Consider the following 14,738-nt stretch of genomic DNA (forward strand, 5'->3'; position numbering starts at 1 on the left):
TCTGGGAGGGGAGCCCGAGGCATTTCCGGAGCCGGCTGCTCCCAGCCCCCGCCGTCCTGGCGCCCGGCACGCTCGGCAGCGGGCCCGCCCTTCGTTGTTTACTACACCCCGGCCGGTTCTGTGGAGGCCCCAGGCGTCTCCACTGGTTTAGCCGGGGCCTCAGGGAAGGCAGAAACTCATTTGCCGTCTGGCAGGGCCATGACAAGACGGCGGGCCTTCTCTGTTGGCAAAGTCCACGCCAGAAGGTCGCCTTCCGCGAGCTCCAGCAGCAGCAGGCCGCTCCTCCACCGGATGTACGTGCGGCGCGTGCGCACCGCTCCGCGCGCAAAGATGCCTGGGAAGCTCTGAGCGGCCCGCGGCGCTCGTCGCCAGGCATTGTGGGAGATGTAGTCCCTTCTACTTTTCTCTCTGCGCCGACGTGGTTGAGGGTGAAGTGGTCCAACTGCGGTTCCCAAGACACCTAGGTGTTTCCCAGGGTGCCTTGCGGAGGTATGGCGGGGTTGGTCTGAAGGTCCGCGTATTCGCCAGGAAAATGGGCCCGAGGGCGTCGATTAGAAGTCCTCGTTCGACGTAGCTCTCCCTGCCACGCTTGCAATGTGAGTGTGTGGATGTGGGCTCGTGCCCGGCTGAGTGTGTGCACGCACGGTGTCTGGGCCCCGTCCCCGAGCGGGACTTTTCTGGAAACATGATCCGCGTCCTGCTGCGGGCTGCGGAGACGGCGGCGTCGGGGAGGCGGCTGCTGCGGTCGGCGTGCGTGCCCGGCAGAGCCTGCCCGGGGGCCGAGCCCGGCGCGCGGTGGCGGCCGCCGGGGCCGAGGAGGACGGCGCCCCCCAAGGCCGTCCTCACGGTCGCCCCGAAAAACATCTGGTCGCAGGCCCACGGGCCGCGGAACGCCAAGGACGACGGCGGCAAGCCGGTGCCGGTGCTCCGAAGTGAGAGACTGGAACCCGCCGCGTCACCGTCCCAGAAAGGTAACAGGAGGCCTTCCGCAGAGACCAGGCCCCAGCCACGCTGACCGGCGCGGCCAGCGCCCCGGTGCCAAGCTCACAGCCAGCTGCCAAGACAGTTCACACGCAGATCACGAGGTAGAGCCCATGGGGCAGGACTGACTTAGAAACGCAGAACACAGAGCTAGGTTCACCGACTGAAACGCACTTAAAAGCTTGAATTTGGTATCACTTCGTCGCATTTCTGTCATGGAAATTTTTCTCAGCCTTAGTCTGAGGAATATTAGAAGTGGATAGGATAAGTAGAACAGACAGGTATGATTAAATCGTGATAAGCAGCGAAAGTGTTTTGTTCCTCAGCTCAATAAGTATTTTACTTAATAACTTCCCACATACTGAGTTAAACTCCGTAGGAACTGAATTGAGAACGTCTCTTGCCATCACACACACTTGGGTGCAGTGATAGGAAGAACACATGAAACAAAGAGCGTGAAGCATAATTTTGTCAGAAAGCCAGAAGTATGTTCATCTTCATGGGTGAGAGCTGCAACAGTTAACACTACCAACAGAATCCTCCATCTACAACCAAGGACAGGGTCCCCATGGCCAGTGGGTGACTATTGTCCCAGTCCCCAAATCTTAATCTGAGATGGCTTTCTAGGAGCACTCTTGGTAGCCCTTGCTGTAGGTATGCTTCCAAGGAAGCAGATTCAAGAGCTTTGTTTAACAGGGGAGTGTTAGGGAGTGCTCTCAGTAAGGGTCAGGGAAGCAAGCAAGACCTGGCCCAGGATGCAGCTCAAGTACATGGCAAAAGAGGCCTCAGGCAGGTGCAGGAAAGAACTGTCCTAGGAGACTCTTCAGAAGAAAGAATGCTCAGAAAGGAACTTGACCGAAGACTGACAGCCACCAGTGTTCTCACAATGGCAGTACCCCCACCACAGCATGAAGATTAGAGAATTGTAGAATAGCAAGAAGTCTTGTGGATAAACATATTAGGACTGAGAACTCAGAAGAGTGAAGTAGACGATGAGCAGTTTTCACTGGAGACATCTATAAAATAATACTAAACAGAAGTCTTTTTAATGAGTAGTATTTAGCATAGGCCTAGAGATACTGTAGACACACAGGAATGTTAGGAGGGTTAATTAGGAATCCAGAGTATGTGAGCCTAATTTGTGTAATAGGCACAAATATGGCTACTCGTTGGGGCAGTTGTTACTATACTCTTAACTTAGGACTTGGCACACAGCTGGAAGCTAGTATTTAAGTATAATTCATGACATTAATGGACAACAATGAGATGTTGTCATTGAAAGCCTATCAACTTGTATACCTGGTACAAATTAGATTTGTGATGGCAGTTATTGTCTGGATTGGTCCCATGAGTTACACATGTTTTAGGAGATGCAGTCTCTGACATTTTTAATCATATCTTTTAACTTTTAATGAAAAGTTGGATTGTGTTATGCTAAAGAGTACTATACGTACTATCTCATAAAAGTAGTAGAAGCTTACATACAAAAGGTAAAAATAGAGATAATAAAAACAACTGTTAAAATTTTGCTTAATGCAAAAAAGATATACATAAGTCTGAGTTTCTGATGTAATGAATAAATTAGTCTGTATAATAACATAAAAGGCCCTAAATATCTGTAGAAAAGTATAGTTATAATTTCAGTGTAGTAGTCCTTCATATATAAGTGAAAATATCTATATAATAGGTACATAACGGCTATATTTCTTTACACCCCATCCCCACCCCAGGACTTCTCTTTAACCTGTATATCAACATACTTGGAAACAGTGGTTGAAACAGGTCTTGCTGTGTAGTCCAAATTGGCCTCGAATTCACAGTAATCCTCGTGCTTTCCAAGTGCTGAGATTACAAGGCTGTGCACCATGCCAGGATCACACATTTTTTATTAGTGTTGGAAAAAATACGTAAAGAGCATTATCTTTGTAGATTCTTCATTTTCTGAGTTTAATTTGTAAAGCTTTCTAACAGGAAAATTCCATTCCACATTGTATTTTATGCAGTCAATGAGGGAACATGGTGAAATGGCATTTGGGAGGACTGCTAACAACTAAGAGTTAATATCCATTTTGTTCTCTGGTCTCTTGGCTTTAGTTGACAAAGCCAGGCTTAATCTGTGTGAGGCAGACCTGTGGAAGTCATTCTGAGGGACTTAAGAGAACTACCTTCTAGAAAATAAATAGTAGGGGCTGGGAAGGTGGCTCAGTGGTAGAGCGCTTGCCTTGCATGCCTGAGGCCCTGGGTTCGATTCCTCAGTACCACATAAGCAAAAAGAAAAAAGCTAACCGGAAGTGGAGCTGTGGCTCAAGTGGTAGAGCGCTAGCCTTGAGCTGAAGAGCTGAGGGACAGCGCCCAGGCCCAGAGTTCAGGCCCCACGACCGGACCAAAAAAAAAAAAAAAGAATAAATAGTATTCCAATTATAGCATTTAAAAGAAAAGCAGAGATTCCTAGGCCCTATCCATACCACCCTAAGCATGCCACTCTCATCTGATTTTGAAGGCTAAGTGAGGATGGTCCTGGTTAGCACTTGGATGAGAGAGTTCTAAGCCCTACTCCAAGGCGCCCATAAAGTTTTATGGTCCAGGACATTGGAAAACAACTACTGAGAACATAACAGAACCACTCATTTGGACTCTTAACTCCGTGTCACCCACTAGAAATGCTGAAGCCCTGGGTGAATCGGGTTACAGTGGGCACACAGGTAATTTAGTGCCATTTTCTCTTTGCAGTGAGAGAAGCTGGGAGAGATTTCACCTACTTAATAGTGGTGCTCATTGGAATCAGCATTACAGGTTGAAAAACACAGCAAGTACCACACTCGCAAATAACTTTTAACATACCTTTTCATCTTGCTGTTGCCTTGGCTCATCTTCTTTTTCTGTGATTTCAGGTAGCTTGTTATACACGATTTTCAAAGAACTTTTTTCTTCATCCAGTCCTAATAAGATATATGGGAAAGCCTTAGAAAAATGCAGAATACATCCGGAGGTTAGTTCTTTGATGAGAGGGAGAACATGTTGGGGAGGAAAAAGTGGGCCGAACTCAAATTGCAGCCTGGTGCCTAGCTACCCAGGAGGCTGCAATCTGTGGATTGTGATTTGAAGCCAGCCCAGGCAGGAATGCTTTAAGTGGAAGTGTGGCTCGAGTAGTAGATCACTAGCCTTCAGCAGAAAGGTTCAGGGACAGTAGTTAGGCCTGAGTTCAAGCCCCAGGATCTGCACATACATACACATGAGAATAAAAATTCAAATTCCAGCTGAGAAATCAGTAAAAATATATAGTAATACATTGGTGGTGTTGGTTTTATGGTACAAGGCCTTTTTTGTACTTGAAACATGTTGATGACACCCAGAGGTCAGGTAGGATATTTTTATCCTAACTGTGCAAGTGAGATACTTTACTGGTTGTTCATAGATATTAAATGCTTAAAATACATTGAAGTAGCAAACTCAAGTGATGAATTTATAGTCTTTTCAAAATCAAGATTTGTGATCCGTGATCATAACAATAATTGTTGGCACTTACCAGTATATCATATGCCAGGATTTACAGTGCATTATCCTGCTAAATCTTATAAAAACCCTTTGCATCTCCTATAATTGCACTATTCACTAACACAGCCATCGTCTCTGGTAAATGGGAGAGCCAGACCTGAGACCTGAGACCAACTCTGTCTGATACCAGATCTTACCTTCCTGAGCACAGCCTACCTCAGCTACTCCCTAGAAGTGCAGATGTGGGGACAAGCTGTATCTTCTCTGAACAAGCCTGCCTGAAAGAAGGCAGTCCATAGCCCACGTGGCTTGCTCCCGGTGACATGCCAAATTTCTTGAGTGAAAAGCTTCCGAATGGAAAAATGGTCCGCACTGAAATCCTAATCCCAGTGCCCTGAAAACTCGCAGGAGACAGCATCACAAAAATCCAGGCTGCTCCTCACCAAGCAATGAAGTCAAAGGACAGAGAGTCTGTGGTCCCTGGGCAGGGAAAGAGGTGAGCCCACAGATCACCCCTGAGTGATGGAATGAAGCTGCCTAGGGAATGAGCCTTTGACTTTGACAAGGTGATGAAAATCAACTGTATTTGACCTGGAAGATGGTGGTTTCTGTGTGTAATTGGGCTGCCAGTAAATGCTGCCAATTTTATTTACTAATAACAAGAATAATGTACAGATTTCTCTTGATTAGAAAGCCTATGGAACACCTAGAGGAAGGGAGGGAGGGAGACACGTGTGAAAAAAAGTTGAAAGTGTGGCTGGAACTAAGGAAGTTAATGGGACTCTAAATTATATCTGACAGGAAATGTTCTTTCAGGGTGAATAATAAACAGGTGTGAGAGCAGCCCAGAGAAAAGGAACAAAAGCTGATAATCAATGGGATGGGAGGGAAGAGAAGTAGACTCTGGGTGGGTGGGGAGATGGAAAGAGGGTTGTACCTGAGAGGAGGATAAAGAAGATTGAGTACTGCCATAATAGACTATCCCCTCCTGTATAACTTGATAAGAGCCAATTAAAATGGAAAGAAGGAAAAGCTTGGCTCTTTCCCTTCTGCAGAAATAAGTAGGAATAGGAAGTACCTGGAGCCTCATTGGATACCTAGATGAATTGAGGTGATCCAGTGTGCTAAACAAACTCAGTCTCAGAGTTTCCAGCATTGAGAACAGAACTCCACAGACTAAACATGAAAAATGAGATATTAATAAGATCATCACTTAATCTACTGCCTAAGGGACCTCGGTGGATGATAATTAAACTCTAACCATTTAGTTTTGCCGGTACATTTTAAGAGCCACTCTGCCAAGTGGTGGGCATGTTTGAAAAATAGAAATCCTAGTGTCTGATGCTGTTTAACCATTTATTAAAGTCGTTTATTTAGACAATTGCTCCGCTTGTTTCACCACACTGATGTCTGTCAAATATCTTGCATATTATTCCTTTTCATTTATGCCTGAGAACTCTGATAATGAAGACAATCCAGAGCGGTAACAAGACAACCTAGCTGTGAAAAGAAACCTGTAGTTCTGTTGTTTTGAAACGACAGATACCACCCTAAGATAACCATTTCTGTGCATGACTTACAGGATGTTCCAGGCCTAGCCTTTTTGGTCGTTTTTTTATTCTTGGAGTCACCATCTTTTGAAGAGCCTTAGCCTCACTGATTTTTTTCACTGTCAGAAAATATTTCCCTAGGACTCATTTAACAAGTGACACTAAGGAAGCATTGTCTCGACCGCAGGTGATCAGTATTTTCGGTAAACCTTTGAAAGGCTACGGGGAAATGTCGAGACGTGGACGGAGGCAGCATGTCAGGTACCACCATCCCTTTGGAGTTGGGAAGCCCGTAAATTATTTTTAAACAAAAGGAACTTATGCCCGTATGGTTTCATTTTCTCCACAGTTTCATTGAATATGTTAAAGATGGGCTGAAACACATGCGTTTGAAGTTCTACATTGAGGGGTCCGAGCCAGGGAAGCAAGGAACAGTGCACGTGGAAGTCAAAGAGGTGTGAGGATCTTGGCGGGGAGGGGGGGTGGTAGTGGTTTGGAGTGTGCTGTTTAAGCTCCACTGACGGAACTAACACTTGGAAATACATTTCTCCTTAGAACCCAGAGAATGGCAAATACGAATTCCGATATATATTTGTGGAAACAGAATCCTTTCCTAGAAGAACAATTGTCATTGAAGATAATCGGTCTCAAGACAGTTAAAAGAATCGAGCAAGGATGCTGTTTTCTGAAGGATGTGGAGAGTGCAGAAGCACAACTATGTTCACAACCCTCTTCCAGAATCAGCTCACAGGAGCAAGAACATTGTTCAAAAAGCAAATGGAGTAAGATATTTGATTTGTTTAGGCAAACCAAATTAGAGATTTTCTTGTGAGAAATCATGAAACAGTGTATTTTGCATTTTTTTCTTTGTCAATCATGACAGTATTTCTATTCTACTTTCATGATGTGAATTTTTTACTGAAAATTTTACGCAATGTAAATAAAAGATTTCAGTATTTTATGCTTTTATATTGTATAATTTCATAAATCCCACAGAAAGAAATTAAAACTATCAAAATGGTATCAGAAGCATCTTCCACATACTTTGGAGTCTGACTTGAGACAAACACAGTGAACTATATGATAAATACCTCCTGGGGAGCCATATACACTGTACACACTTGGGATCCTTCTCTGTCACACATCCCCTTCCATGACTGAGCTTGTGTAGGACCTTAGCATTTGCAAACCTCACCATCACGTGGCTGGTTAGTGTTAGGGGTTGGAACATTCCCAACCCCTCAGAGTTTGAGATTTACACTGCAAAAAAAAAACCAAAAACTGGAACTATGTGAGATTCATTTAAATGTGTGAGGCTTTTTTTAATGTGGTCACAGCCAGGCACTGGAGGCTCTTGTCTATAATCCTAGGTGCTCAGGAAGCTCATATCATAGCGTCACAGTTTGAAGTCAGCCCAGGCAAAAAAATCCATCTCCATCTTGTTAATCAGCAAAACGCTGAAGTGCTCAGGTGGTAGAACATAAGCCACAAGCAAGATTCTGGAAGTGTGGCTTGAAGAGTCCTATCTCTACAGCTTGCCTGTTGTCTCGTATGCAGTTTGTCTCACAAACCTCTGGGCCAGACCAGTGATTCAGGTGACATCTCCCGACCTGCCTGATGATTACAATAATGGCTGACTCCGCATTTCACACCCTGTCTGGTTGTCAGAAAACAAGTCTTCATAGGACTAGAGCAGGGTCTACTTTAATCTACAACTACCCAAAGAAATGTCCCGTAGCCTGGCTGAGATAATAGGACCTTACTTTCACAGTGTGGAGGCCAGAAGTCTGAGGGCCGCTCTCCTGCAGGACGCTCCAGGGAAGGGAGCTCTTGGCTGTGGCTGCCTCACTGTCCCCTCTACCTCCCTCATCCTAGGGCAGGGTCTTCTGCTCACAGCCCCCACCTCTTCCACAGGACCCATCCACATGACCTAGGTTGACCCCCGTCTCCAGAACTACGTCCTGAAAGATGCTTCCAATATAAGGAATAATCATTTATTCAAACTCTTCTATCTTCTTCCAAGCAAAGCATTTTTCCCATGAGCTATTGTCAAATGCTGATGTGAATTCTTAATATTCTGAAAGAAAATGGTCCTAGAAAGTATACAATATTTACAGCCTTCTGTCTGTTCTGCCTCACTTAAGGAAAACTCATCCACACAGGAGCATTCTTTGGCTTTGGGGAACAGATGGTGATGGCGAACAAAAAGGCATGAAGTAGAGCTTCTATCTCCTATAGGGAGCAGTGGTCTGTGTTTGCCAAAGCACTTGACCCTTGACTCCTCATACCTCAGCCACACCTCCTCTCTATCACCTGCACACGACCTATCGCCCAAGGACACTACCTCCCTATGTGCATTTTCATCCCACTAAACAGGAACGTCACATCGCCTAATAGTATCAAATCCCTGCCAAGGGGGGGGCCACACGTGCACTTTCCCTCAGAGGTAGTCCATCTCATTCCACCTTCCTACTGCTCTAAAGCCATCCTCCCTCCCTTTTCCTTTAACTCCATCTGAACAATTGCAACTTGGATCCATATTGAAATACAGAGATGAAGTCCCACACTGGGACTTGACAACACCCACCTTGCAACACCCAGAGGGGGCAGGAGGCCAACCCCTTTCGGTCCTGATTCTGCTGTGGGACAAGCATCTGGTGTGGGCCAGCTCCAGGTCACATGGAGACTTTCTCTAGGGATAGACCCCAGTTTATTTGAGAGGTGATCCAGGAAACACCAGGAAGAAGGGCAGTGAGAAGGAAGCAAGGCCTGCCAAGGAGAGGGACAGACTGACACCCAGGAGCTAGCCATGGGCACAGGTGCCAGGGGCCCCGCTGCCTCATGCCAGCAAGTGCTGAGCTCCCGGAGCAGGTGTTCTCCAGGTGCCCCACAACCTCAGTGCTGTCCCCGGGAGGCCTTCCCAGTGTAACTGGTGAACACACTTCTGAAATGTTAAAGTCGCTTGAATCAAAAGGGAATGAAATAAATATTTATAAATTATGGCAATTAAACTAGTTTTTTAAATTTATATTTCAAATGTTGTGATATAAAATTCTACTTCTCCTAAGCCCTGTTTTTATTTTTAAATCCGTCTTCAAGAATATAATCATACCTCCTAGTCTTGTAATAAATTCCCTTACTTATTGAACCACCAAGCTGTTATAAATTTATTGGTGGTTCCTTTTAGAAACCCATAGCTTTGCATTTGGGGAAGTTACCTTAAAGCAAAGGAATGTCATTTAGACTATGGGATTCAGGACCTCTCTAATGCATGGACCTCACCTAACATTCTGGAAGGAGGCAGCTGGACCTCTCTCCCCTGCTTCTTCCTCTCTTCCTCTCCTCTCTCCTCTGTGGCTTTTCTTTCACTTTCTTTCTGTCTTTGTCTCTCTCCTTTCTCCTCTCTCTCTCTCTTCCCTCTTTCTGTCCCTCTCCTCTGTTTCTCTCCTCTATCTCTATGTCTCTCTTATCTCTCTTGACTCTGTGTCTCTCCCTTTTGTCTCTGTCTGTCCTCCCCACTTACACACAGTGAGAATATACACAAAGGTGTTTTCTGCAAATATGAATTTTCCATTTAGGGAGAGCAGATTTGCAACTGCTGCTCCCCAAGGATTTCATCCTGGTTTCTTCTAAAAACCAAGACGCCTTGATATATTTAGTTGGGATTTATATTTCATTCAATAATGTAAATAATCATCAAGAGCAGAAATAATGGTGACAGCAACTAATATCAAAAAATACTCATCAATAAGGAGGTACAATTCTTTTGAATGACACTATAAAGTAAAAGCTCCTACATTATTCATTCCACAAACTCTGAGTTCCTACTTTCCACTGGGCCGAGACCAGAGAAAGATGACTAGATGGGTGGATAGACAGATAAATGATGGATACACATTGTACAAATATATGGATACATACATAGATGATGCATGGAAAGAGACATGGATAAATGAATGAAGATATACATGGGGAGAAAGACAGATTACAAATAGGCATACTGATAAACCACTTTGCTTTAATTTGCAACAAAGAACTCTTATAAATAAAAGTCAACCTGGGCACCAATGGCTTGTGCCTGCAGTCCTAGCTATCAAGAGGCTGAGATCTGAGGATCATGGTTCAAAGCCAGTTTGGGCAGGAAAAATCTGTAAGACTCTTATCTCCAACTAACCACAAAAAGCTAGAAGTGAAGCTGTAGCTCAAATAATACACTAGCCTTGAGCCAAAGAATTCTAGGACCATACCTAGGCCCACGCGTGCACACACACACACACACACACAATATCAAAATATTTGCTTTGGGTGGGTTTTTTTTTCAGTTCTGTGTTTGAACTCAGGGCCTCACACTTACCAGGCAGAAGCTCTACCACTTGAGCCATATCCTCAACTCTAAGGATACAACAAGATCTGCAATATCCCAGGCTTCTGAACATGAGCAACTGTTCTAGCTGACATACTGCACAGCAGTTGAAATTTAAAAAGCAGGTCACAGTAGTATTGGATCAATGGACAGATGTGGTAGTCTACATGGTGATTTCGTGGATATTTATCACTAGTATGTTGTGATGATTGATGTTTTCCAGGACTTTCACCATGATTGATATGATTGTGCAGCAACATATTTGTATACCAGTGTAACCACAAGGTGAGTGCTGAACATAAAGAGATCATACACTTCATCTTACGATTCCCTATGGCAACTATTGGTTTACTCGTTTAGAATTTTTGTCAGGTTAACGATAGCAAGAAAGGCCAAGTTGCCACCAAGTTCATAATACCATTACTGCTTACAATATTTGTCTTCTGCCATTGTTTTCCTCTGACTCCAAACTTGTATGTTCTACTCCTCCTGGGCCACAAGGTGTATTGCCTGAGCCCCACCGTGATACTCTAACCTTTAGGGCCACCAGAGGGCCACTGTCACCACCATATGGAGAGGATATACCAGATTCATGAAAACAGTTACAATCAACTGCATTGTGTAAGACACCTGGGATCTGTTCTGCTCTGGTGTGTGTGTGTGTGTGTGTGTGTGTGTGTGTGTGTGTGTGTGTGTGTGTGTGTGTGTGTGACACAGAGAGAGAGAGTTCTAGGCTATGAACTTGGGACCTGGGCATTATTTTGCTCAAGGCTAATGCTCTACCACTTGAGTTCCAGTTCTACTTCCAGCTATTTGGTAGTTAATTGGAGATAGTGTGTCTCAGGGACTTTCTTGCCCCAGCTGGCTTTGAACTGTGATCCTCAGATCTCAACCTCCTGAGCAGCTAGGATTACAAATGTGAGCCACTGGTGCTGGGCAAAACAATTGTTTTTAGGTAGCCTCTTAAAGATACTTATTTTTATAAGATTCACCCTATATAGTATTTACTTAAATTTCAAGATCCTCTAGTAAGTTCAATTATATATGTGTATGTGTGTGTGAGCTAGTATATATATGCCCTGGTTCAATTCCTCAGACCATATAACAGAAAAGGCTGCAAGTAGCACTGTGGTTCAAGTGGTAAAGTGCTAGCCTTGAGCAAAAGAAACTCAGGGACAGACAATGCCCAGACCCTGAGTTCAAGCCCCAAGACTGGCAGGGAAAAAAAACAAGTACAGATGCCTGCGTTTATAAGGACTGGAAAAATTAATGTTAAGGTGTCCATATTGCTCAAGTCAATCTAAGATAAAATATATATATATGTAAGTTGTTCATCAAATCTTCATACTTTCAACAACATTTTAACTATTATAGCCTGTATTCTCAAAGCTTCTGTGACAGACAGTGAGACCACAAAATTGAGAAAGACTAAATTCTTATCTTCAAGAATAAACAAATTGGGCCAGATGCCAGTGGCTCATACTTGTAATTGTAACTGAGAGGCAGAGAATGGGAGAATTGTGGTTCAAGGCCAGACTAGGTAAAAAGATTACAAGACCTCTTCACACGCAATAGCTTGCACCTTTCACCCAGGTATCATAAAACAGGAAGTGTAAATAGGAGGATCAAGGTCCAGGCTGACCTGAGCAAACAGTGAGCCCCTACCACAAAAACAGTCAGAGCAAAAGAGGACTGGGTGCATTGCTTATGTAACAGAGCACTTGACTAATGCACACAAACTCCTGAGTTCAAACCTCACTTTTGTCAAAGAGGAAAAAAGAAGGAGGAGGAGACATATTGGAAGCATAGAAACCAACTGGTTATCAGGGTCAGAATCTGCTGTGAACAGCAAAGAAAACACAGTAGGAAAGTTATTGCCTCTTCACAGGGGTGGAGCCAGCTAAACACATGTCAGTCACATTGAACAGTAGATAAAGAAACAGGCATCCAATAAGAAAAGCAACACAATCTGTCCACTCAACATGGTTGCTACTTGGATCGGTAGAAGTCTGAAATCATCTTTACCCTCTCCTAAAGGACATATTATGCCCACTGTTGGGGTGATCAGAGAAGAAAGGAAGGAAAGACATCCCTAAGACTGAGCTGTATAGATTTCTACAGCAGCCTAGGAACCACCTCCATGGTGGTTTACTCCCATAAAAAATAAAACTTTTTAAATCTTCTAAAAGATTTTTAAATCTGAGAGTGCTCTCTCGCACGCGCTCTCTCTCTCCTAGACAGAAAGAAAGCCTTGTTGTGATTCAAGGAACCTACCCTCCCCACCCCCCATTCTGAGATGCCAACACGCTCTGAAAGCAGCCTGCTATGCCTGAAGCTCTCCCATGCCAGTGAAGGGCACAGTGTCCTCTGAAAGAGCTGCTGAAAACTGGAGGGAAGAAGGGGAACATGCAAATTCCTGACAGACCAAAGACTTGAACACTTCCCCTCCCACCACTTGCCTCTGCCCTTGGCATCAAGCGTGACTAAAAAGTAACCCAGCTCAGGGATTCCGCTGGGCCTGGAGGGCCTTGGCACCATCCCTGCAGCTCCAGGAGCTCCAGGAGCTCCACCAGCCTGTAAACCAGGGCTAAATCCATCATGAAGGACAACTGGAAACCTAAAGGTGTCTCTCATCCAATGCTTGCTATCCACACACAGAGCGAAGAGGCTGGAGTAGGAAACCAACTGTCAGTGCCATCTTTCATGAATGCCTTGGGTCAGGCCATGGTGACAGGCTACAGGCTAAGTAGCCCATCATGATGCTGCTCCATACACAGGTTTTAGTCCCCAAGTAATAATGCAATCCATAGATAATAGGTTATAGTCCACAAGTAATAATGCAATTCAGCTGTGGATTTGTTTATAGGTTACGAGACAAATTAATATTAGTGATGTGAGATCATGGGTGATTTGGGGGGAAGGAGGGAGGGAGGCAGCGGTTCCTATAAAAGTTCATAGTGTTTGGATCAAATTAGCGCCAACATTAATGCTATGTGACTTACAGGTGAATATGAATGTGCCACAATTGATTTTGAATGTATGGCAGAAATAAGCTTAGTTTGTTTCCATTTTTTTTCCTTAAGATGCCACAAGAAGTTTTAGAATTCTAGAAATCTTCATTATATACACAGACTTCCAATTCAGTGACATAGTTGCAAGAACTGGACCCAGAGATCAGGGCATCCACATGTGTTTCTGTTGTCATAGAAAGGTCTATCATTTTTTTGGTGAGGGAGGGGGACTTGGTCATGGGGCCTGAATTTTGGGCCTGGGCACTGTCCCTCAACTTTTCAGCTCAAGGCTAGCACTCTACCACTTGAGCCACAGCGCCACTTCTGGCTTTTTTCTTTTTTGCTTATGGGGTACTGAGGAATCGAACCCAGGGCCTCATGCATGCAAGGCAAGCGCTCTACCACTGAGCCACCTTCCCAGCCCCAAGACTAACATTTTTACCTGAATGCTGTTATCCATATTAATCACAGGAGGGCATAAGATCAGAAAGGTTTGAATTGAGGTCTTCAACAGTAGATTATTCAACAGTCTAATGAGCCTGTTAAGTTTGGGATATAATTTAATGTCATGAGGAATAGAAATAATGAGCTGATATACACAACAGAAAGTACAGCTCTGTCCTTAAGTTTGTTCTCTATGGTTTCCTCATTGGAAATGAGGAAGCAATTCTACCTTTACCTCTGCCTCTAATGTACGGGTCGTTGGGGTTAGTGTGGCTTCAAAGAGAATACAGAATACTATCATCTTGCAACTGCAAAGGCCGTACAATCTCCCTCTGTGATAACTGGGGGTACCTGGTCAAATGACTAGGTATAAGTGACAAGCAATGACTAGGCCCCTGTTTGCTCCAACTTCAGAATGCCTGTCACCCCTCCCTTTGGTGACTGGGGTCTGCAGTCCTTCCCATCAGTCTCCATGCAGTACCTAGGACAGATGGACATAGCCACTCTCTCCAGCCAGGATTCCCAACAGGCATTCTCTCCCACTGAGGGTGCACTGGCGCCTTATATTATAAGACAGCCCTATGGATATGAACCTGTGTAGACTGCAGGGGGACCCTGACCATGCGCTGGTAGATTGGCATGGGGCCGGGAGGAGAGGCCGGCAGCCAGGTATCACTGCACGGCCTAGCAGAACATGCACTGGCCAGGACAGGACAGGCTAGAATCAAAATTCTTCCTTTTTACAAATTGAGCCTCGACAGAGGACTTTCTTGCCCTAGCATTCACTTAGTCATCTATAAAATGGTGGCATTTGGCATTTTTTACTCATCCTATGTGAGCATGGGTTTTGAAGTGGTGTCTTTGAAGCATTTTTTTTTTTTTTTTTTGGTCATG

At 44.5% G+C, this 14,738-nt stretch overlaps 1 protein-coding gene across 1 annotated transcript in view; it reads left to right on the top strand.

Annotated features, from left to right (window-relative positions):
* Timm21 (translocase of inner mitochondrial membrane 21 homolog (yeast)) overlaps positions 1 to 6,993 on the top strand; it is a 7,146-nt gene extending 153 nt beyond the window's left edge. Inside the window, exons 2-9 of the mRNA XM_013026109.1 lie at positions 9 to 293; positions 510 to 596; positions 875 to 971; positions 3,712 to 3,774; positions 3,873 to 3,970; positions 6,214 to 6,287; positions 6,376 to 6,481; positions 6,582 to 6,993. Of these exons, the coding sequence (XP_012881563.1) occupies positions 9 to 293; positions 510 to 596; positions 875 to 971; positions 3,712 to 3,774; positions 3,873 to 3,970; positions 6,214 to 6,287; positions 6,376 to 6,481; positions 6,582 to 6,686 (915 nt within the window). The 3' untranslated portion in view covers positions 6,687 to 6,993. The remainder of the gene's footprint in view (positions 1 to 8; positions 294 to 509; positions 597 to 874; positions 972 to 3,711; positions 3,775 to 3,872; positions 3,971 to 6,213; positions 6,288 to 6,375; positions 6,482 to 6,581) is intronic.
* Positions 6,994 to 14,738: the final 7,745 nt, after the last annotated feature.

Source organism: Dipodomys ordii, unplaced genomic scaffold (assembly GCF_000151885.1).
Source record: "Dipodomys ordii isolate 6190 unplaced genomic scaffold, Dord_2.0 Scaffold91, whole genome shotgun sequence".
Taxonomy (NCBI): domain Eukaryota; kingdom Metazoa; phylum Chordata; class Mammalia; order Rodentia; family Heteromyidae; genus Dipodomys; species Dipodomys ordii.